Raw genomic sequence first — 23,409 nt, forward strand, 5'->3', positions numbered from 1 at the left:
GTATATATATGTCACATACCTGGACTCATTTAGTGTGTTTTTGCCCCTGTGACCCAGTTTCTGTCTTCCGTGTTTGGTTTGATTAGTTCCCAGGTGTGTCTATTCTCTTCCTCATGTGTTCCATGTCCCTGTTAATTTAGTTATTCCATCCACCTGTGTTTCCCCATTATCCTTTGTACATAAGCCTTGTCCTTTCAGTTCTGTTTTGTCGGGTCTACTTGCTACTAACTCACTCACTTACGTGTGTCTATCGCTGTGCTCCATGAGTTGAATATATTAAAAGCCTTATTTCGTTTATCCTCGGCTTCGTGTTTCTTCCGGCAGCGTAAACCGTGACAGAAGACCCGACCTGAAAAAGAAAGTAGAAAACTGCGTGTTTTTCCCTCTGTTTTGTTTTTGTTTTTTCACAGTCTTTTTGTTTCGTAGTGTTGATGGATCCCCTCTCTAGCCCCGGATTCCTCCTCCTCATACTGGAGCAGGAAGGACGTTCTCTCGAGGACCACACCAGACGGTTTCTTCTTTTAGCTAATGCCACCAGCTACCCGGACGACGCGCTCTGCGCCTTCTACAACGCCAGCCTGAACTCCAAGTGCAGAGCGTTGTCGCCCGAAGATGGTCCTCGGGAGGATTTCGCTGCATTCGTGGAGTGGACTCTGACGAGAAATGGTTCACCTCTCACCGTCTGCCCCATAGAGGACCTCGCCAGCCCCACTCCCGACCCAGAGACCAGCCAGCCACCATCACGCCGAACGGAGCCAGAGCCCACCGCAGCCGCAGAGCCCGAGCCATCCACTGACAGGGAACAGGATCTCGAAAGCGCGACTGACCAGGTGTGTGAGCCGGCAACACCGTGCATCGTGGGAGTCCTAGTGGAGATCGAGGGCGTGGAGGAAAGCCCTGCCCACACTCCTGCGACTGAGGGTGAGCTGTATGCAGTCTCTGAAGATCAAATGGAGCAAGTTCTGGATCTGATGGACTGGTCTATGGAGGTAATCCCTAATTTTCCTGTTTGCCCGCTGGTTCCGTCCAGCCCTGATTCCCCTGTATACCCTCTCAGTCTCCCACTCCTACCTCCTCCAGTCATTTCCTCTGCTCCATTTCCGCTGGTTCCATCCAGACATGAATTTTCTGTTTCTCCGCTGGTTCTGTCCAGCCCGGAATCTTCTGTCTCTCCGCTGGTTCCGCCCAGCCCTGAGTTTCCTGTCTCTCCGCTGGTTCCGCCCAGCCCTGAGTTTCCTGTCTCTCCGCTGGTTCCGCCCAGCCCTGAGTTTCCTGTCTCTCCGCTGGTTCCGCCCAGCCCTGAGTTTCCTGTGTCTCCGCTGGTTCCGCCCAGCCCTGAGTTTCCTGTTTCTCCGCTGGTTCCGCCCAGCTCTGAATCTTCTGTGTCTCCGCTGGTTCCGCCCAGCTCTGAATCTTCTGTGTCTCCGCTGGTTCCGCCCAGCCATGATTTTTCTGTTTCTCCGCTGGTTCCACCCAGCCCTGAATCTTCTGTGTCTCCTGTATTCCCTCCCAGCCTCCCTCTCCCACCTCCTCCCAAACCTGCTGGTCCCTCTGCTCCACTTCCGCTGGTTCCGTCCAGCCCTGATCCTCCTGTCCTTCCTCCCATCCTTCCTCTCTGTCCTCCTCCTAGACCAGCCAGTTCCTCGTCATCCCTGCTGGTGCCAGTCAGTCCCGCAGCTCACCCTCAGTCCGCGCCATCGGGGCGCGATGGTTCGCCGCTGGACTGCCAGTCTCCAGCTCCGCCTTGGCGCGTTAAGGCCCTGTCTCCGCCTCCAGCCTCCGAGCCCTGGACTCCTCCTCGGTCCTTCGACCCAGCGGCTCCGCCTTGGCTCTTAGCTCCCTCGTCTCCACCGTGGCCTGTCATCCCACCTGCTCCACCGGGCTCCCTCGTCCCTCTGGCTCCACCTTGGTCAGTCGTCGACCATCCGCCGCCTCGGGACTCCACTCCTCTGGTTCCACCTCGTCATTCCATCCCTCTGGCTCTGTCAGGCTCCTCCTTCCCTCCGGTTCCACCTCCATCCTCGGTCACTCCGGCTCCACAGCGGTCTGCCAGGACCCCGCCTTCTGCTCCACCTAGGCCCTCCGGAACCTCGACGTCACCCTGGCTCTGCGGCTGTGCTGCTCCATCTTGGGCTCCTCACCCACCGGTGCAGTCTCCGCCTGACGGCCCCCTGGTGTCGTCGACCCCTCCTTCACCATGGCTCCTCCCGCCGTCGACTCCACCTTGGATCTCCGTCCTGGCTGGTCTCGGGTGGACCATCTGGCTACTGGCTCCTTCCTCCGTGGTCCCTGTCTGCTGGCCCCCTCCTGGGAGTCCGTCCTCCACCGGAACCTCCTCCCAAGTTCCCACCCACGCCTCCCTCGGTTGTTTCTACGGTGCGAGGACGCACCTACCGGGAGGGGGGAGTACTGTCACATACCTGGACTCATTTAGTGTGTTTTTGCCCCTGTGACCCAGTTTCTGTCTTCCGTGTTTGGTTTGATTAGTTCCCAGGTGTGTCTATTCTCTTCCTCATGTGTTCCATGTCCCTGTTAATTTAGTTATTCCATCCACCTGTATTTCCCCATTATCCTTTGTACATAAGCCTTGTCCTTTCAGTTCTGTTTTGTCGGGTCTACTTGCTACTAACTCACTCACTTACGTGTCTATCGCTGTGCTCCATGAGTTGAATATATTAAAAGCCTTATTTCGTTTATCTTCGGCTTCGTGTTTCTTCTGGCAGCGTAAACCGTGACAATATATACTTATTAGAAGACTGCCAGGGTTATAGTGGAGGGGGGGAGTTTTGAATAAGGAATGTTTGAATTTAAATGTACGTTTTGTTATATTTGTTTGTTAAATGTGCTGTAAAATTCAATAAAAATGTGTTACCAAAAAAATATATATATTTAAGTTCCATATGCTTACAGTTTGCATTTTTTAATTATACCTGAAGTGTGACCAAACATTTAGTATTATCTGTTTTAGCTGTTTGATCGCGCTGGTGCCTCGCGCACATATTCACTGGAAACAGCAGCCGTTCGCCTTGACATCCGGTCCACTTTGGCATATTGCTCATTATGATACCATCGATACTGAAACACGCGTGAACTACAAAGCCTTATTTTTACCTCATGAATAATAGTTAAGCTTCAAATGTGCAACATCATGAATATGGAAACGGATTTCTCCCGAATGAGAGAACGCAAAATTACCTTATGTTTCACTTTAATTTTTTTTTTTGTTTGTTTATAGCTACCTCTCCTTGAACTGTCACCTTATCGTGGTGGAGAGGTTTGAGTACCCGAATAATCCTGGGAGCTATGTTGTCTGGGGCTATATGCTCCTGGTAGGATCTCCCAAGGCAAACAGGTCCTTGGTGACGGGCCAGACTAAGAACAGTTCACAAACCCCTTAATGTTGAGAAATACAACAAGGACCGAGACGTCGCCCGGCATGTCGCAGCCAGGGCCCCACCCTGGAGCCAGGCCCAGGGGTTGGGGCTTGTATGCGAGTGTCTGTTGGCTGGGCCTCCCCCCATGGGGTCCGGCCGGGCTTAGCCCGAAGTAGTGACGTGGGTCCGCCCTCCTGTGGGCTCACCACCTGCAGGAGGGAGCGTAAGGGGCTGGTGCATAGTGGATCGGGCGAAAGTCGAAAGCGAGACCCCCGACAACCCGATCTCTGGACACGGAATCTGGCTTTAGGGACGTGGAATGTCACCTCATTGGCGGGAAAGGAGCCTGAGCTTGTGCGGGAGGTTGAGAGGTATCAACTAGAGATAGTCGGGCTCACCTCCATGCACAGCTTGGGCTCTGGAACCACACTTCTTGAGAGAGGCTGGACTCTCTACCACTCTGGAGTTGCCCATGGAGAGGGGCAGAGTGCTGGAGTGGGTTTGCTTATAGCCCCCCAGCTCAGCCGCCATGTGTTGGAGTTCCCCCTGGTGGACAAGAGGGTCGCTTCCCTGCACCTTCGAGTCGGCTATAGGTCTCTCAAAGTCATTTGTGCCTATGGGCCGAGTGGCAGTGCGGACTACCCAGCCCACTTGGAGTCTCTGGGAGGGGTGCTGGAAAGTGCTCCAACTGGAGACTCCGTCGTTCTACTGGGGGACTTCAACGCCCACGTGGGCAGTGACAGTGACACCTGGACCCCTCCAGGTGTCACTGTCAATGCCCACATGGGCGTTGAAGTCCCCCAGTAGAACGACGTGATTATGAGGAACGGCCCCCCTGATCTTACCCGAGAGGTGTTCTGTTATTGGATTTCTGTGCTAACCACGGTTTGTCCATAACGAACACCATGTTCAAGCATAAGAGTGTCCATCAGTGCACGTGGCACCAGAACACCCTAGGCCGGAGGTCGATGATCGACTTTGTGGTCATGTCATCAGACCTTCGGCCATATGTCTTGGACACTCGGATGAAGAGAGAGGCGGAGGTGTCAACTGATCACCACCTGGTGATGAGTTGGATCCGATGGTGGGGGAGGAAGCTGGGCAGACTCGGCAGACCCAAGCGTACTGTGAGGATCTTTTGGGAACGTTTGGCCGAGCCCCGTCAGAGAGCTCTTCAACTCCCACCTCAGAGCTTCAACTCCCAGGCAGAGCTTCGACCGGATCCCGAGGGAGTATGGAGATATTGAGTCTGAGTGGACCACATTCTCCACCTCCATTGTCCCTGCGGCTGCTCGGAGCTGTGGGCGTAAAATCTCCGGGGCCTGTCGAGGCGGCAATCCCCGAACCTGGTGGTGGACACCAGAAGTAAGGGATGCCATCAAGCTGAAGAAAGAGTCCTATCCGGCCTGGATGGCTTGTGGGACTCCGGAGGCAGCTGACAGGTACCAGCAGGCCAAACGGACCGCAGCCCAGGTAGTCGTGGAGGCAAAAAAACGGGCCTGAGAGGAGTTCGGTGAGGCCATGGAGAAAGACTATCGGTTGGCCTCAAAGAGATTTTGACAAACCGTTCGATACCTCAGGAGGGGGAAGCAGTGCACTACCACACTGTTTACAGTGGAGATGGGCACCTGTTGACCTCAACTGGGGATATCGTTGGGCGGTGGAAGGAATAATTTGAGGATCTCCTCAATCCCACCGACTTGTCTTCCGTTGAGGAAGCAGTGGCTGGGGACTCGGAGGAGGACTCGTCCATCACCCGGGTTGAAATCGTCGAGGTAGTTAAAAAGCTCCTCAGTGGCAAGGCACCAGGGGTGGACGGGATCTGCCCTGAGTACCTCAAGTCTCTGGATGTTGTGGGGCTGTCTTGGCTGACACGCCTCTGCAACATCGCATGGCGGTTGGGGACAGTACCTCTGGACTGGCAGACAGGGGTAGTGGTCCCTCTTTTCAAGCAGGGGGACCGGAGAGTGTTTTCCAACTATAGGGGATCACACTTCTCAGCCTCCCCGGGAAAGTCTATGCCAGGGTACTGGAAAGGTGAGTTCGGCCGATAGTGGAACCTCGGATTTCAGGAGGAACAGTGTGGTTTTCGTCCCGGTCGTGGAACACTGGACCAGCTCTATACCCTTTCCAGGGTGCTGGAGGGTTCATGGGAGTTTGCCCAACCAGTCCACATGTGTTTTGTGGATTTGGAGAAGGCATTCGGGCAGGGCTGCCCTTTGTCACCGGTTCTGTTCATAATTTTTATGTCCAGAATTTCTAGGCGCAGCCAAGGGCAGGAGAGCGTCCGGTTTGGGAACCATACGATTTGTTCACTGCTTTTTGTAGATGATGTTGTCGTGTTGGCCTCCTCAGACCAGGACCTTCACGTGCACTGGGACGGTTTGCAGCCGAGTGTTCCGGGGGAAGACCTAGGACAAGCTGGAGGGACTATGTCTCCCGGCTGGCCTGGGAACGCCTCTGGGTTCCTCTGGAAGAGCTGGAGGAAGTGGCTAGGGAGAGGGAATTGTGGGCGTTTCTGTTTAGACTGTTGCCCCTGTTAGAACGATATTTTTAATTGTTGTTTTGTTCTGATATATTTGTTAAATTAAAATTTTAAGATTTTAAAATAAGATTTTGTTGTAAAGTGAAGGGAACTAAAAATATCCTGTTGATACATATATAAATTATACATATATATGTTGATACATATATATATTAGGGTTGTAACGTTCATAAAATTCACAGTTCGGTTCAATACGATACACTTGTGTCTTGGTTCGGTACAGCAAAAAGAAAGAAATGCCAGATAAATTTCCTTGATTTTAATTTTTTTTGGAAAAAATGAAATGTAATTACACAAGCTAGGACCAAGCCACAAACAAGCTAAGAAACTGGGAAAGAGTAGAAAGAGGATGAAGGGGTCAAGGGAATGGGATGATGGTCAGGTTGATCAGGGCATCTTGAATTGATGGGTCAGAGAGACTCAGCATCGGGGTATCGTCTCTAGCATATATTTAGGCCAGACAATGAGGACCCCCAAAGTTGGGAAGAGCTGAGTTAAGTGTGAGCTCAGAATGCCTGATCATACAGAGAGGATGCAGAGGATGATTAGTTCAGGCGCAGGTTCTTGTTTTCAGAAGCCCTTAGAAGTATGAAAGTGTGAGAATGAGAGAAGCTGGGCAATCGCAGCCAGTGGTTATTCGAAATAGTTGATCCCCCAAGTAGGTATAAAATGGGATCTGAATGACTGTAAGATGTTAAGTTGTAGATAGACAGTGGGTCGGTTGATGGGAAAGGAAGCTTTGAGACAGTTCCAGCCGGAGTGGTATCCTGGAGATCATGGTTGAAGCAAGGCAATTAAGAATGGCTTCTTAGAAAGCCTATTTGGTGTTTGGTCTGTGGTATGACCGGCGAGATGCATTTTTATTCCGGAGCCAAGTCTAACTTTGACTCTTCATCTCGTTTCCCATTTCAGGTTTACAAGATTCATCATGGTATAGGAGTCATGGTATAGGAGTTGCTCGGAGGAGGAACTGTTGTTGAGTAGATTAAGTGGGCTAATGCATGAATTATATAACTGTCAAATATAATTATCTCTTGATCATGGTTTCAATTTCTACTGCATAATCTGAGCAGATGAGCAGATTCTGACTATTCAAACCCCCAAGGATGGCTGTTATGACTATGGGATATGTTACATAATGCTGTGGAGACTGCTCTTGACTGTGAATTGTAGGAAATGAATTCCGGAGGCTGTTCAGAAGTCTAATCCATATACAGTTGGATACAGCCGGATGAGAGATAAGTGTGGATACCCTCATTATGGAGGTGCAGCTATCTGAAGTCTTCGAGGAGGTAAACATTGTAAGGAGACTGTGGTTGTTAGTAAGAATCCTTTGTAGCTTCGGGAGATAGACCAACATCCTAGGCTGCTTCTGCTAATGAATGAGGTTCACGATGAATTAACGGCACCATCCCAGAAGCCTCACCGGATTCATGATGGATAGGCAAGACTTGGCATTTATTGGTATCGGCTTTGGCCGGCCAGCTCCGTGGCTTGCTAATTGAAGGAGTATTCTGTGTTTGTGATATGGTTAATAGTTGGAATGAGTGTGTCATGGAGAGAAGATAAGTTGATTTAATTCAGCCACTTCTGCTAGTGGCCTGTCGACTATGTCAGGTTCTTGATAGGAGTGCGGAGGTGCTTTGCAAGTCAATCTGCTGGTGTCATAGGGTTATGAGAGCAGGAGTTTCTCACATGGCTCCATCACAGAATCCGCAGGTGTGAAGGCGCCCTCAGTTAGACGAGAGGAAGTCCTGATAGTGGCTGAAGGAAGGGTGGAAGAAGGGATGTTGGGATGAAAGGATGTCTTTGAATGGGGGAAAGGGTTGAGGATGAGAGAATATAGGAGGGGGGAGGAGGTAGGGAAAAGTAGGGAGAGGGGAAGGGTGGAAAAGGGATGTTGGGATGAAAGGTTTTTTTTGTGGGGTTTGTTTCAAGATGCAGGAAGCGGGGAGGGAGGGGGAGAACGGAAAGAGGTTTTGGAAAATAAAATTGGAGGTTGAAGGAGATTGGCTGGACATCATTAAATATTGTGAAAACAGAAATAGTTTCATAAAATTATAATTCTCCTGCAAATATTACAAATACATATTTGTTAAAATGGCATTTCAAATCATTTAAATATTTAGGTATCCATTTGACAAAAGACAAAAAATAAAAAAATATTTGAGCCTGTCCTCCAACAAAAAATGACCATATAGGTTGTTTGTGCAAGCACCTTATTACGACCTAACATAATTCCTCCTAACGTGTTTTCTGTAATGGCGGGTGGTCAAATAAATTAAGGTGGGGTAAGCAATTTCTAGTAGACAAAGTTGACATTTGAAATCAACAAAACAAACACAGCCCTACCCCAAAAGGGTCTCGCCCCTATTTTGATAGCTCTGCCCCACACATACATACGAATACAAATTAGCACACATTTACCATCTAAAATACACAAAAAGAGGAAATCAAAGATGCTTAGCAGTACAGACATCATATGAATTAAGTTAGCTGCAATTTGCTATAGTTTTTTAAATGTAACAATAAATTAATTCATGATTATCTCCTTAGTAGCTTGTACCTGCGGTTGTTGATCAGTTATTACACTGTAAGAAAAATATCTAGAAAAATTGAAAAGGGTATCATTTAGTAATTTTCCAGGATATTATCCATTATCTGTTGTAATCCTGTAACCCGAAATCACAAACCATGATGTGTAATTTAAAATGCAGGTAAAAGAATCTCTTTGAAAAATCAATACAGAAAATTTCTTCATAGATTGCTTTCATTAGCTAGTATGCTACTTTTGTATTTTATTAATACACTGCTTAAAAGTATAATAGTTCAGAATGTGGTTTGACCTGTTTACTAGTTTTATCGTATTTATTTCATGGATGTAGATGGATGTCTATTTTACAAACAAATCACAATTAACATTTATAAAATATATTTTTTGCTAAGATTTGATTTTGTGACAATTTTGCATCATGATGAGATAATGGCATCATTGCACAATGACATCACAATGCCATTTAGTAACAAATCGAGCTTCCTTGAGCATCTTTCCCTGAAAATGAGTTGGCATCACTGCCCTCAGTCCCCTCTCTCGAGCTTGTTTACTCAGCTTGCATAGAATTGGATAATGTGTGGGAGTGTAACGATACCTCATTATATTTACGCTTGTCAAGGTACAAAACTACGGTGCCCGAGAGAAGACATGATCGGTTCACTTAGTTTTGTTGTGGCCACAAAATGATTATATGATGTAGCCATGAGATTAATTTGTGAGAACATTATATTAACTTGTGCGAAGATCATATTATGTTGTGGCCACAAAATCATTACATCTGAGACAACCCTGCAGAAAGCTCAGCCCTAAGTACATTGGACCTTTCCCCGTGGAATGACAAATTAACCCTGTCACATATCATCTACACCTCCCTGAACAATATCGGATACACCACACCTTTCACATTTCCCTGCTAAAACCCCATCACGCTCCTGTCTCGGTTGCCTCCACAGACCCAGTCCCTGATGACGAACCCCCATTGCCACCCATTGACGCCGAACCCATCTACACGGTACGAGAGATTCTGGACTCCCGACGTTGTGGTGGGTGACTGGAGTATCTTGTAGACTGGGAGGACTATGGACCAGAGGAAAGATGTTGGGTACGTTGTCAAGATATACTCGACCCCAACCTGCTCACAGACTTTCATACCCAGAATCCCGAAAAACTCGCTCCACGACCCAGAGGTAGTCCCCCACGGCGTCGGAGAGTTAGGTCCGCTAGTGCGGACCCTGGAGAGGGCGGGGGAAGTGTCAGGTATCTTGCAAGCCGGGTCCCCACCAATCACCACCACTCACAGTCACCTGATTACTAACCAGCCACACCTGCCATGCATCACGGAACCAATCAAGGACACTATAAAAGCACTCACCCGTACCTCAGTTCCCCGTCAAGCCTCCAATAGGAACGATCTCCTCAAAGTTGTCTCCAAGCTCCTGCAAGCCAGACGTAACGTATACTCACCTTAGTGTTACACTTAACATGTTCTTGTTCTGCTGTTCCCAGGACCGTCGCTGTAGTCTCCTGTGATTACCCCAAGCTGGTACTGTCTTTGGCTTATAAGAAGGAAGAGAACATTAATGAGCGATTAATGACTGTGGCTTTGACATATGTGTTCCAAACAAACTCACCTGTGTGATTCCCAGCTCCATGTGAATTCCATACAAGCCTGCACTAGAAGACTGACGCTTCACCGTGCAATAAGGAACTGAAAACACTGAACACTTGAAACTTTATTAAATAAACAGTTCTGAATTCACCTTTACATCTGTGTCCCGAGTCCTACCTGACAATAGTAAAACATTGATGCTTTTGAATTAAAATATTTAACAAAGCATGCAAACAAACGGCCGCTTTTATCATGTTCGTTTTGTGATCGCGCTATTTCCAGTCACGTATTTCTTAGTTTAATGATTTCTTAGTTTAAAGTTTGTTGGTGAAATGATGGGGTTGCGTGATGTTGTTCCTGAGAGGCGTGTAAAGGACAGGTTTTAGTGATGGGCAGCGGACCTTCAGGCTCGACTGTGGAAACCCTGCACTATTCTGGCCTCGGTGCTACTGGCCTGAGGCTATTAGCCCCGCCCGCCTGCCCCATTTTAAGCCATGGCTCGCACTGGCCTGACAGTGGAAATGCAGCTATTGACTCTTTCTTCCAATGCACTGATGAAATAAACAGTTGTATGTGCTAGAACTTTCTTCAGTTAAACAAGGAGAAAACAGTAGTCATGTCAAACCAGTAACTAAATCAGCATACTGTCATCTCAAAAACATTGGAAGAATTAGAGGTTTTGTTTCCAATCAAGACTTGGAGAATCTTGGTCTCCTCACCGTCCTTCCCAAAAAAGACCATTAGACAGCTGCAGCTCAGATTGATTTTAAAGTACTTATACTCATTTATAAATAACTCAATGGCCCAGGACCTATATACATAGTAGATATGCTCACTGAATATAAACCTAACAGACCACTCAGATCAGATTGAGAAAATTAGAAATATCAAAACAAGGGGAGTCCTCCTTTAGTTACTATGCCGCCCGCAGTTGGAATCAGCTTCCAGAAGAGATCAGATGTGCTAAAACACTAGTCACATTTAAATCTAGACTCAAAACTCATCTGTTTATCTGTGCATTTATTGAATGAGCACTGTGCAATGTCCGAACTGATTGCACTGTATTTTGTTTAATCATTTCCTATTTTTAACTGTTTTAAATTCATTTTAAATCAATTTCTAAATAATTGTAAACATTAATTTCACCGTTTTATTGTTGTGATTTGTTAAACGATTATTTTACTTCATTTTATGTAAAGCACTTTGAATTACCGTTGTGTATGAAATGTGCTATATAAATAAACTTGCCTTGCCTTTTATGCCCAGAGAAAGATGCCTCTGATGTCTTAACCTGAGTAATAATCAGATGGAATGACGTTCTGCAAGAGCAGTATACTTTTCACTGCTCATTATCTAGGGCTGCCCCCCTTATAGTAGACTAATCCTTACCTGACGAGAAAAGGCTGAGTCGACCATATTTTTTAGTTGCTTAGTCAGACAAAATGTATAATAATAATTGTGGTAAGGTCATGCATTCTGCAACTAAAGGTTGTCAATTGCGGTAATATACAGGACAGGCCAGGGCATCCAAATATTTGCCTATCATTCATTGACCTGAAATATGAATTATCATCTGAAACATTAAGTTGCAACTTCACAAGGCCGCTCGCTCTTAACGTTAACCTATAAATATGTGCACTATTTCAGTGTTTGTGCAGAATGAGGAAGTGCTCGCTGGTGTGATCATACAAATAATAGTTATACATATTTGTAAGCTTAAAAGACTGTTCTTTTATTTGAGTGCAGTCACAATAAAAAACTAAATTTGTGATTTTGTAAAATAATCAAATTGTATACCGTGTATACTTGTCTCAGTCATAAGAAATATAGGCCTATCTATAGAAAGTGAAATGTCTTCTTTTAAACCAGTGGTTTTCAACCTGTGGTCCGCGGTGGTATTGCAGGTGGGCCGCTAATTATTTTCTGTTCATTTCCAGTCCATTCTAGGGCTGTGCGATTAAAATAAATCATCATAAAATCACGATTTGAGTGTGCGCGATTTCTAAATCACTTTATAGCACGATTTTCCGCGGCCCTGGCCTCCTGCAGTATGCTATCTGATCCAATCAGAATGCAGTGCGCTTAGCGTGAGAACAGAACAGACTGGGCATATGCCTAAATCCAGGTTCACACACTGTCTGTGATGCGCCTTTTTTCTGAGTACATGTTGACGCATCAGAGCATTCACACTGTGGTAAAAGACTAGAAATAAAAACGTACAAAAATAATTAATATATAACATGAGCATAGAGAGAATTGTGAGTGCACAGGACGCAGTTTAAGTGAGAGGAGACACGTTTTAAGTGCGCACACTCTCTCCGCGCAGAGCAGCGTGTATCTGAGCAAGTACGTCTGGTTTTGTGACAGAGCAAAACTCGCTGCTGACCGCATACACATACTGTATACACACTGCAAACACCTGAGGCACCGCTACAATTAATGAGCTCTATGAACAATGCATGGCAAAAAAGAAAAAAAAAGTCCCTGTATACGGGATTTTTTTTTTTTTTTTGCCATAAGTCTATACATTTTGTTACATCTTTACTATAGTGATAATTTTGACTTATGTCTGTTCTAGAGATGTTATAACTTTTTGATAAAGCTCTAATTGGTTTTCTTTTGGAAATATGTTTCAAATTAATCCTTAATGCATTCTTAACTGTAAAAGCATATCGGTGTGTGTCACAATCGCAAAATTGATCAAAGAAATCGAGATTTATTTCTTTTTTCCATATCGCACAGCCCTAGTTCATTCAATAAATACAGTTAACAATCTAGCTTCTGAGTACTTAGTTATTAACCCACACAATAGCGGGGTCAGTTAATTTTTTTGAAGTGGGCCGTGCAAACATATGTGTATGGTTGTGTGGGCCGCGAATTGAAAAGGGTTGTGAACCACTGTTTTAAACAAAACAATTCAGATGGAAAACAACTATTCTCAGGCAATGTGATCTATATGAAACTTTAGTACAGGCGCATCCACTGAGGAGATCGTCTTTTCATCACTGCAGCCGAAAATACAGCAAACACTGGTTTATCAATGAATTATTTAAATGTTATGACTGTCTTTTTGCTTTCCCCTGATGCATTCATAATCATTATGCCAGTGCACTGTGTGGCAAACCTTATTCATGCGCTACATTCGCAGTTAAATGCTCATTACTAGGATTTATGGTTTATTAATATAAATGTGCAATAAGTCGACTAACCGCTTAACATGCACTGTAATTTATTGGCTGTTACTTGCACACAGCCTCAGAAGTGACTCCTTAAATCATCTAAAGACAATACAGAAATTGCTCTAGCAAACCTAGTCCCTAAAGATAACAGTAATCTGAATGGTTTAAACAAGAGAACTAAGTTTGACTCTCACTGGAAACTACACTGACACCATCATGTTGAATATGACCAATACAGTGTCATTTACCTTAGTAATTAAACCCACTCTCATCACCATAAGATACAAACTCACTTTGTCTTTAATAAAAAGGTTTATTCTTTGCAAAGAAGGTCAGACATCACACAGGAAACAGTTGCTGCAGAGTGTGACAAGGAAGGGAGGGCGATCCCCCGCCTTATATCTCTTTTCCAAGTCAAGCTTACAAACTCTCAGCAGCTGTACTTTTCCACACATAGAAAGAAAGTCAAAAACACGCTACTAAATCATTCTTATAAAGATCGGTTCCCCCTATATTTAAGACCTAGAGCTCTTAGGTCATGGACAGATGCCTTTGGGTCTCCCAGTTGATCCCCCTCTCAGCCCAGCATGGCCCTGTGGATCTTTTGAAAGTCATACATCTAACCCCAAACCCATTTCTCACTGTGACTACACAGCACTTCTAAGAAAACACATGCAGTATATAATGTTTCAGAAACATATAAGGTCATGCAAAATCAATAGAAACAAATTTTTCCATTACACGTTAAATCAAGACACATCAGTAAATCTTAAACACATTCTTACATCTGTTTTCCCACAACACCCAGCCATAAAACAATAGTAAGGCGTTTTACAAACTTTCCCATGTTTCTTCGGCTATAATGCTTGTTCTTTTACTGTACTGATCACAGATACGTAAATGGATGTTGTCCACAGTGAGAATGCAGATGTAACTTAAGAGTGTGAAGCATGTGGCTTGACTCTATGGTGGATTTTCATGTGTCCTTTAAGGTGGTCTTTTTTTACAAAACTCTTCCCACATTGACCACTTGTGTGCGGTTTCTCTCCGCTGTGGATCATCATATGTGTCTTCAGGTTTGATATTTGGGCAAAGCTCTTTCCACACTGATCACATGTGTGTGGTTTCTCTCCAGTGTGGATCCTCATGTGTGTCTTAAGGTTTACATTGAATGTAAAACTCTTCCCACACTGATCACAGGAGTATGGCTTCTCTCTAGTGTGGGTTTTCATGTGAATCTTCAGGTTTGATTTCTGTGCAAAACTCTTCCCGCACTGATCACATGCGTGCGGCTTTTCTCCAGTGTGGATCCTCTCATGTATTTTCAGATATCCTGGCCAATCAAATCTCTGGTCACAGTGTGAACACTTGTAAGGCCTTCCTCTAATGTGAACTGGCTGGTGCTTTCTCAGGTCACCGGCAGTAATAAAGCACTTCCCACAATCAAAGCACATGTGATCCTTCACACCATTGTGTCTTTTCTGGTGTCCTTTTAATACACTCAGCAAACTAAAATGCTTTCCACACAAAGAACACATGTGAGGCTTTTCTTTTGTATGAAATTTCAGGTGGACACTTAGGCCTGAAGCTGATGCAAATGTTTTCCTGCACTGATCACAGTAAAATGGTCTTTCTCCAGAATGCGAACGCAGATGTAATTTAAGAGTGCTTGCATCTCTGAAACTCTTGCCACACTGATCACATGGGTACGGCTTCACTCCAGTGTGGATCTGCATGTGAACAGTAAGGGCTCCTTTTTGTGCAAAACTCTGTCCACATTGATCACACGTGTGTGGCTTCTCTCCAGTGTGGATCCTCATGTGATGCTTAAGGTGTTCTTTTCGTGTGAAACTCTTCCCGCACTGATCACATGTGTGTGGCCTCTTTCCAGTGTGGATTGTCATGTGTTTCTTCAGGTTTCCTTTTCGTGAAAAACTCATCCCACACTGGTCACATGTGTGTGATTTCTCTCCGGTGTGGATTGTCATGTGTTTCTTCAGGTTTCCTTTATGTGCAAAACTCATCCCGCACTGGTCACATGAGTGTGATTTCTCTCCAGTGTGGATTGTCATGTGATGCTTAAGGTGTTCTTTTCGTGTGAAACTCTTTCCACACTGATCACATGTGTGCTGTTTCTCTCCAGTGTGGATTTTCATGTGCTCCTTAAGGCTACTTTTTTGTGTGAAACTCTTCCCACACTGATCACACGTGTGCATCTTCTCTCCACTATTAACCCTCATGTGACTTTTTTTGTTTGGGAATCTGTTTTCAGTCCGAGGGCAAGAACTTTTGGCTCCCCTAACAGACTTTTCTCCAGTTTTGACATGTTGATTTTTCTCCTCTCCTTCACTCAGTTCTTCACTCTCCTCAATCTGTTCCATTAAGTCTAAAACATAAAAATAAAAAGTTTTATTTTCATCCATGTATTCTCCAAACAGCTCATGGGGGGTTTTATTTTCTGTAAGTCATCATTAACTTTAAAGGGGATTGAAAAAGTAAACTCAGATGTAATCCAATAGTTCAGTAATTTTTTATTAAACAATTGTGTGTTTTTAATAAACAATTGTGTCCCTGGAATTTTTCGTGAATTAGGCATACTGATCAGTTGTTATTTTTTTAAACAATACAGGTACAAATCCTTATTTTAAAATGAATGAGGACCATTTAAATAAGCCATTTTAGCCTTAGCACTGACCCACTGAATCTTGATCCAATCTCAGCTTTTAAACAAAATGTAGTGAAAGTGAAAGTTTCCCAACACTGTTCCTGGAGGCACACGAACACTACACATTTTCCAACTTTTCCTAATCAAACACAGCTAAATCAACTATTCAGCTCGTTAGTAGAGACTCCAGGACCAGAAATATATAGGTCAGATAAGGGAGGGTTGCCCTGCATCTCAATGTGGCTACTTATATTATGCCCTTAAAGTATGTACTCTTTTAGTGATGAAAAAGTACACTTTTGAGTGTGTAGTAGAAGACTAGGCAAGCTTTGGGACATACTATCATGTCACACAATTGCGTCTTTAAAGGAGCACCCTGTCACTGTAAACTGGCCTGTCAATCATCTCGTCACAGTTAACATCCTCCACATTTAATTTAATTTAGCATCCTACAATACTGGAGAGAAAAGAAGTAGCTAGTTGATCTGCCAGTCGTGATTTGATCACGACTGATCTGCTCCTCTTTCATGAAGAGAAGTCTGATCATATTTTCTGCATAATGAAGCATTTAAAAGTTAACGACCAAATGGATGTTTATAAAAGTTCACACTGCTGTTGCAGATGAAATAACACAGATAACAATAAATAAATATTTTTCACCAGGTTAAATGTTGATTATTATGCCGTGTTCCAGTAACCCATGTTTTTCCAACCTTCTAGCCGTGAAAATACACTGGAACGGCAGTCAAACCCGTGACTTCCCACCCATAAGCTCATACTAGATCGATGTACAGTAGGTGGACAACCTAAATGGGGATTACCGCCGCGGGCGTTAACTGTAATTCAGTCGCGTGTTAAAATTATTCGTGAAACTACCGGCAGGTGGCGCAAAGGGACGGATTGCGAAATGAATGTAATTGTAATCGCCATGCTGTTAACTGTATATCAGTCGCGTTTTAAAATAACTTGTGAAACTACCGCCAGGTGGCGCAAAGGGACAGATTGCGAAATTAATGTAATTGTAAAATGAGATAAAAGAAGGAAGTAAAACAACAATAACATTATGATATAACATTGTAACATCTTTAAAAAATATTAAAACATTTACACTGAGTTAATTCCAAATGTAGGATAGTCTTAGGTTACAGTCTACTCATAAAAAAATTTAAAGAAGACCTTAACACAAAGGATCATATGCATTCATTTTCATTTCGGTTCATTCTTGGTTTTAAAAAAATCTTCAGGTTTCATATGCAGAGCGAAATGAGAACGGTCCAGCATTTAGCAATAATTATTATTAACTCTGTTATTATTCTTGATCTTTTCAAACTACTAAAAGTTTTCATTTTTGAATTATGCCTTATGTGAGAACAAAAATTTAGTATTTTCTGTTTCAGCTGTTTGATCGCGCTGTTGTATCGTGCACATATTCAATGGAAACAGCAGTCGTTAACCAGACATTCAGTGTTAGCAGCGATCCACTTACTCCACATATTGTTAATTATGATTTTTTTTTCCATTGATACTGAAACGCGTGAACTACAAAGCCTATTTTACCTCACGAATAATACTTAAGCTTCAAATGGGCAACATCACGAATATGGAAACGGATTTATCACGAGTGAAGGAAAGAGAAAGCCAAACCTGACCTTATGCTTAGCTTTAAATTATTATTATTTTTTGTTTGTTTATAGCTAAGCCTATATTATTATATACTACAATTATATTTATTGCTTACAATGATATATTTTTAATTCTTGTTTTGTTCTGATATTATTGTTAAATTTAAAGGATTTGTTGTAAAGTGATATCCTGTTTGTACATGATAACATTATTAGGCCAGCAGTTCACTGCTCAGCTGTGGACAATTTAAAAATGTGTGATATAAAGGTTGCTGTCCCATTTTATACAGGAGTTGTTCATGTAAAAAATTGAATTATATTGTTAGTTCTAATTATATTATTAACACAAGTTCATTTAGGCTATTTAACAAGCACTGTGACATTTTATCCTTTTTTACTTATAAACTCCTTGAGATTTTAAAGATAGTTCAATAGTATTTAAATTCAAGTTTAAAAATAGGTTTTAACTGCTTAAATTATTTCTATATGAATTAGTAATATGTTATCATGAAATCAAAAATTTTATCATTAAAAAAATACCATCGGCCTGAGTAAATTTGACCATTATAGACTGGTTCTCTCTCTCCCTCTCTCTCTCTTTCTCTCTCTCTCTCTCTCTATTTAACAGCATTATCTCAATGAAATACGTCTTCCTTCCATTAGAATGAATGTTTTCCTGCTTGCTAAATGTTGGGCTCATGATCAATAAGTTTGCCTCAATCTGATTCAGTAAAGTCAAACTGCAGTCAGTGAAGCCTCGGAGACCCGCGGGCTGTGAGGCGGGAACAAAGGACTCCGCTTGGTCTTAAAGCCTTCCGCAAACACCCACGATCACAAATAACAATGATTTTCGTAAAATAATGATTAATTATTAATTGATGATTTGTTATTATCATTATGGTATTGTAAAAATAATAATATGGGCTGCGAGAAAATAATGAATACAAAGAGTAGTGCTGCTGAGTGCAGGCATGTTTCAGCCCAGTAAAGGCGGGCGTACACGGTGCGAATTCGGATGGTCTGAAGATCGTATGTCCATGCACACGGCACGAGTGAGTTTATCTGAAAATCGTACGGATGAGATGATATACGACACGATTTTACAACCTGCGAATTCCAGAAGCAATCGCACGAAGTTGATAGACCTGTTCGACTTGAAGCAGCGCTGCACGCACAGAAGGATCACTGTATGACATTACCGCGAGAGCGATATGAGAGCACACATATCCAATGCATTCGAATCACTCTCGCGGTACTTTGATGTCATACAGGTGATCATTCTGTGCGTGCAGCGGTGCTTCAAGTGGAACGCACCTAATATAACTGCTCTCCCTCTCTGATAACTGCAAATAAAATATTGATACGAGCCGTTACGGTTTCATACACGTACAGGTTATTTTTCAGCAATAGGAAACCGGGACGTTTAGTTACCCTGTGTGTGTGTTCTTGTATATGGTTTATAAATATCTGAAATGGGTATTAAAATGTAAACATGGTTTGTGATGACAATTACTGTGCCCTCGTAAACCAAATGACTTAAAAAAAATACTATACAGTGTTTAATAGAAATTTTAAACATGCATTTTTCGTGATGGATAGAGGTAGTGAGTGTATTGGGATATACAGTATAGAATACCGTTACGTTTATGGCGAGTCCCTGTAAACTACATATGCGTGTGTGAGCGAGAGAGGGAGAGAGAACTAAAAAGGCATTGGAATACGTTGCTAGAAACATCATACAGCACTCGCTGTTCTTGACAGACTTCAGCTGTGTGATGTCATCAAGTTTAGACACTTTTTCGCACGACAACTCTCACGTCCGGTGTAGACACAGACAGTGTCTGCTCTATTTACAAATAAGTTATATAAGAACCAAAAAAAAAAAAATCCTAAACCAGCGGCATAACGAGATGGAATTATATTTACACTTGCTCTGTCCTCCATCCATGACAAGTTTTAATCTTAACAGATCTTAACGCTGAGTTGATGGTTAGATGCATGATGGGCTAGTATTAACAAAATATAAAATAGTAATATTATCGTAATAGTATGATAATGATAATAGTATCATCTTGTCTCAGTTATAAATGTATAATTAGATTAAAACTTGTTTTGAAAAATTTCTTTGTCATTTGAATATTGATTTTAAAATCGATTTAAATCATAAATCAGATTTTTTTAGGCCATATGCCATCGACCAGCACTAAAAGCAAGTAAAGAAGGCTCCCTTTAAAATCACTTATGTTGTCAGTTAATGAAGCTCTTTTATACGTTGTGTGTATCATGTTGATTATAATGAGAGAACTTGAGTTTAATCATGAGGACAGTTTATTAATCCGTCCAGTCTTTAGAGTTTCAAAGATTTAGCTAAATCATGCAGGTTTAATTTAATTTGTTTGTTGTTTTAGGCTAATAATAATTAATGTGAACAAAATTATACAGCGCTTCACGTTTAAACATGCAACAATTTCTTAATCAGTTTACAAACAAATGTATTTTTGCCAGGAAGTTATCTGTCAAAATAAAGGAAAGGTAACGAATAACAAAAATGCATGTTGTTTTATTAAAGGAATTTAAAAATATAAATTTAAATATAGGCATAATATATGAAAATATTGGCATTGCATATTAATCCATATAGCCTACCCCCCTAAAATAGGCTACCACTTTTAATGCTCCGATGCAAAGTAAACCACAATTTCTTTTGAATAATATAACACATAATTCATGTAATATACTGCACACCTTTTAAATGTGTCCAATCTAAAATATGGTTTAATACCATGTAGCTTAGAGAAAATATAAGCACAGGCTCAGGCATAGGCTTGACATTTATCCTGCTTGAATTTGTTCTAAGAAATAACTTCATAAGTACTGTGGCGATGTAAAGAAAATCCTCCCCTTCCATGCCCATATCGGGATGTAGAACAATTAAGTCAAAATTATGAAAAGGAAAAATCGCTTGGAATAAGGGGGGAAATGGTAAACGCGAACGCCAAGTGGCAGGTGAGCAAACCAAACAATGGACACGAGTCATAACTGAGGAGTTGATCGGCGGGAGTGAGACGCACGCTGTATTAGGTCAGGGTGAGTGCGGAAATAAAGATTCACCAGGCTGCAGAGAGAGAGTGTAACGAACTGCTGAAGGAACTCACAAGATCGTCATTCCGTTGGGTTTTGCTAATCCGGAGAAAACGCTGCCTCCCAAGGATCTTTTCCCTGCCAGACATGGTCAGCGATATTGCACACACACACTCACACACTAACGCACTTCATCGCACGCACTTCATCCACACATTCGCGAGTCGCTTTGAGTGACCGATTTATTTATATTACTGACTTTCATTTAATTTCCCTTTCAGTATATCTATGACTTTGGTTGCTCGAGAAAAAATATATACTAATCCTGTGTTTTTAATCCTGTCTGATCTTGTTTACTTTGATGTCTAAGTTCATTTAATTATGCCTGTATGAAAACATTGTCGTTTACAATTGTTGATTTTTAATTTTTTTTTTTTTTTTTATTATTATTTTTCGTTTTTGTTTTTGTTCCTTTCCTCCTGATTATATGGGGTTTTTGATTTGTGTCCAGAATTGTGTATAAAGAAGGGAAAAATATATATCAATGAATTCTTTTGAACTGCAAGTTGTTGTTTGTCTTCTATTAACTAACGTACAAGCAACCCATGTAGTTTTTGTGTAACTGTGGTTTTGAAAATCTCCCTGGGTTATCACGGTATTTTGAAATTTATTTGGTGACAGGCCAAAATCCTGTCTGGCGCCCGAACTATGAAATAGATAGTTTCCAAAAGGTCACTAGGGCGCACCACTGTTACAGTACCAAACTTTCATCTGTGAATATTGCATATTAAATATATTAAAGATTTTAACTATAGTGTTTTTCTTTCATTTTCCGTGACTAAAGCCGTCAAATGTAACACATCATCGAGGCAAAACTGACATCTATTTGCGAAAATGTGCTGTGATGCACTTGTTTGATAACTTGTGGTTAAAGCGCCACTCAGCAGTCAAAGGCTGCAAATGCACTTTACAGACGCGGCGGCGGTAAAAGAAGCCTTTTGGATGTCTACCTACTGTACTCCCAGTTCCAAGCTCTGACGTCACATAGCACGCAAAACATCAATGGCAGCCCCTACAGATAACATTGCCTACGGATGCAGTGTTTATGCGAGTGGTACACATTGAAAAAAACTATTTTAGGACAATATAAATTTATTTTGCAATAAAATTATTAATCTAGTTACAATTCCTTGAGCTCAGGAAGTACTTCTGTTTTGACTGCATTCATTAACCCTATTACCAAAAATTTTAAAAAATAACCATGACTGACTTCTATAATTTCAATACAAGTAAATGTAACATTTTTGAAGCAGATATAGATGTAAATCAAATTCAGGAAATCTGGATTTTTCTCACGCCTCCTTTCCTTGACCATTTGTTGAAAATAAAAAAGTTTCAGTTTTAGACTCCAGTTTGTACCCAGTTCATAGAAAGTGTCCTGTTTATTACTTGACATTGTAAATAAATATGAAATAATATTTCACAAACTTTTTATACTACAAATTTGACTATAATTTTCATTAATCATTAATGACTGTTCAAAAATAAACACCAACCTCTTTGTTCTTCAGTCTCCGCGTTTTCCAATCTGCAGGATTCTGGATCACTCATGTTCTCAATGTTCAGCTCTACTTCCCTTCTAGGCTGATGGGAATATCCCAGCATTTATTGGAGAGTTGTTGTGGGAGGAGCTTCAGTTAAGGTGAGATGTTGTGGGAGGAGCTTCAAGCAGTGTGGCAGGAATAGCAAATCTGCTAAAATCCAAAATAATCAGTTAATAATGTTTTCATTATTTCACAGATTTTAAAGCATTTTGAGTTTTGTGTTCACATTTTCAAAGACGGATAGATAAAAGTAAAAGTTCACTTTTTATGAGTTTTTATTTATTTATTTGCGAGTCGATCTAATATAAACATTAATCTTTTCATTCGTTTATCTATCATAAGAACAAACTAACAAAGAAATGGATGAATACACATGCATAAATAAAATAAATGAAATATAAAAATTACATTAATAAAACAGAAGTACAAAATAGCAAAGATTTCTTGTTCAATTTGGTGAACTGTGGTTGGTTTCAGTCTGTTTCCACCAATGTAATGAGCTTTAAGTGGCAGTTTACAGGTGATCTAAAGATATCAGCGTCATGAATGAGGAGAAAACAGGAACTATTAACATGAAATCAGCACTCCTGAAAAGATTTACATGATCATCAGCAGAGATTTCATTTTATTCACTTTATTTAATAGTTAAGAAACAGCTACTCTATACTTCATTATTATTTATAACAACATGAGACATAAAAATATGTGTCAAAACATATACAAACAAACTCAGAACAAATGACCATGGTTACAGTATTTCTCTGCCTACCGTTTGTCTCCATTCAATTCATCAATTCACACGGAAAAATAAAAACCTTGTTACAATATTTTAAACTAAATATCGTAAAACATTATTGCCCATATTGTACAGCTTCACCACTTAAAACACAGGGGAAGATGCCCCATTATTAAATAAGTGTGCATTTACTCTTAAGTTGTAACATCATTAGATATAATAGCATTAGCTAATAAGTTATTATGGAAAATAAAAAGGAACATTTTCTCATTTACTTGTCATAGCACATGTACTTACAAAAATTTAAGTCACCTTTAATATCGTTCTTATTAATATTTATATGTGTCAATAATTAACATGTCATTGATATAATGTAATAAATCAACTATTCTATTTAAAATTTTGTTTTGACAATTTAGATGAATAATCTAACAACCAAT

The 23,409-nt window shown here is 41.8% G+C and overlaps 2 protein-coding genes across 2 annotated transcripts in view; one reads left to right on the plus strand and one right to left on the minus strand.

The window, feature by feature from the left end:
• Positions 1-23,409, plus strand: part of LOC127952783 (galactose-specific lectin nattectin) — a 129,916-nt gene that overhangs the window by 65,691 nt on the left and 40,816 nt on the right. The window lies entirely within an intron of this gene.
• LOC127952761 (gastrula zinc finger protein XlCGF57.1-like) lies at positions 13,574-22,294 on the minus strand. The gene is made up of 2 exons (XM_052551478.1): positions 22,186-22,294; positions 13,574-15,647 (listed from the first exon to the last, which is right to left on the minus strand). Exons 1-2 carry the CDS (start codon positions 22,292-22,294, stop codon positions 14,197-14,199), a joined length of 1,560 nt encoding a protein of 519 aa, XP_052407438.1. The 3' UTR covers positions 13,574-14,196.

Source organism: Carassius gibelio, chromosome B3 (assembly GCF_023724105.1).
Source record: "Carassius gibelio isolate Cgi1373 ecotype wild population from Czech Republic chromosome B3, carGib1.2-hapl.c, whole genome shotgun sequence".
NCBI classification, from domain to species: domain Eukaryota; kingdom Metazoa; phylum Chordata; class Actinopteri; order Cypriniformes; family Cyprinidae; genus Carassius; species Carassius gibelio.

Excerpts from the sequence above, each read along its gene's own strand:
- LOC127952761 (XM_052551478.1), bottom strand. The coding sequence starts at position 22,294 with ATGCTGGGATATTCCCATCAGCCTAGAAGGGAAGTAGAGCTGAACATT. Across the intron at positions 15,648-22,185 it reads GGAGACTGAAGAACAAAGAG|ACTTAATGGAACAGATTGAG; the intron begins GTTGGTGTTTAT and ends TTTATGTTTTAG.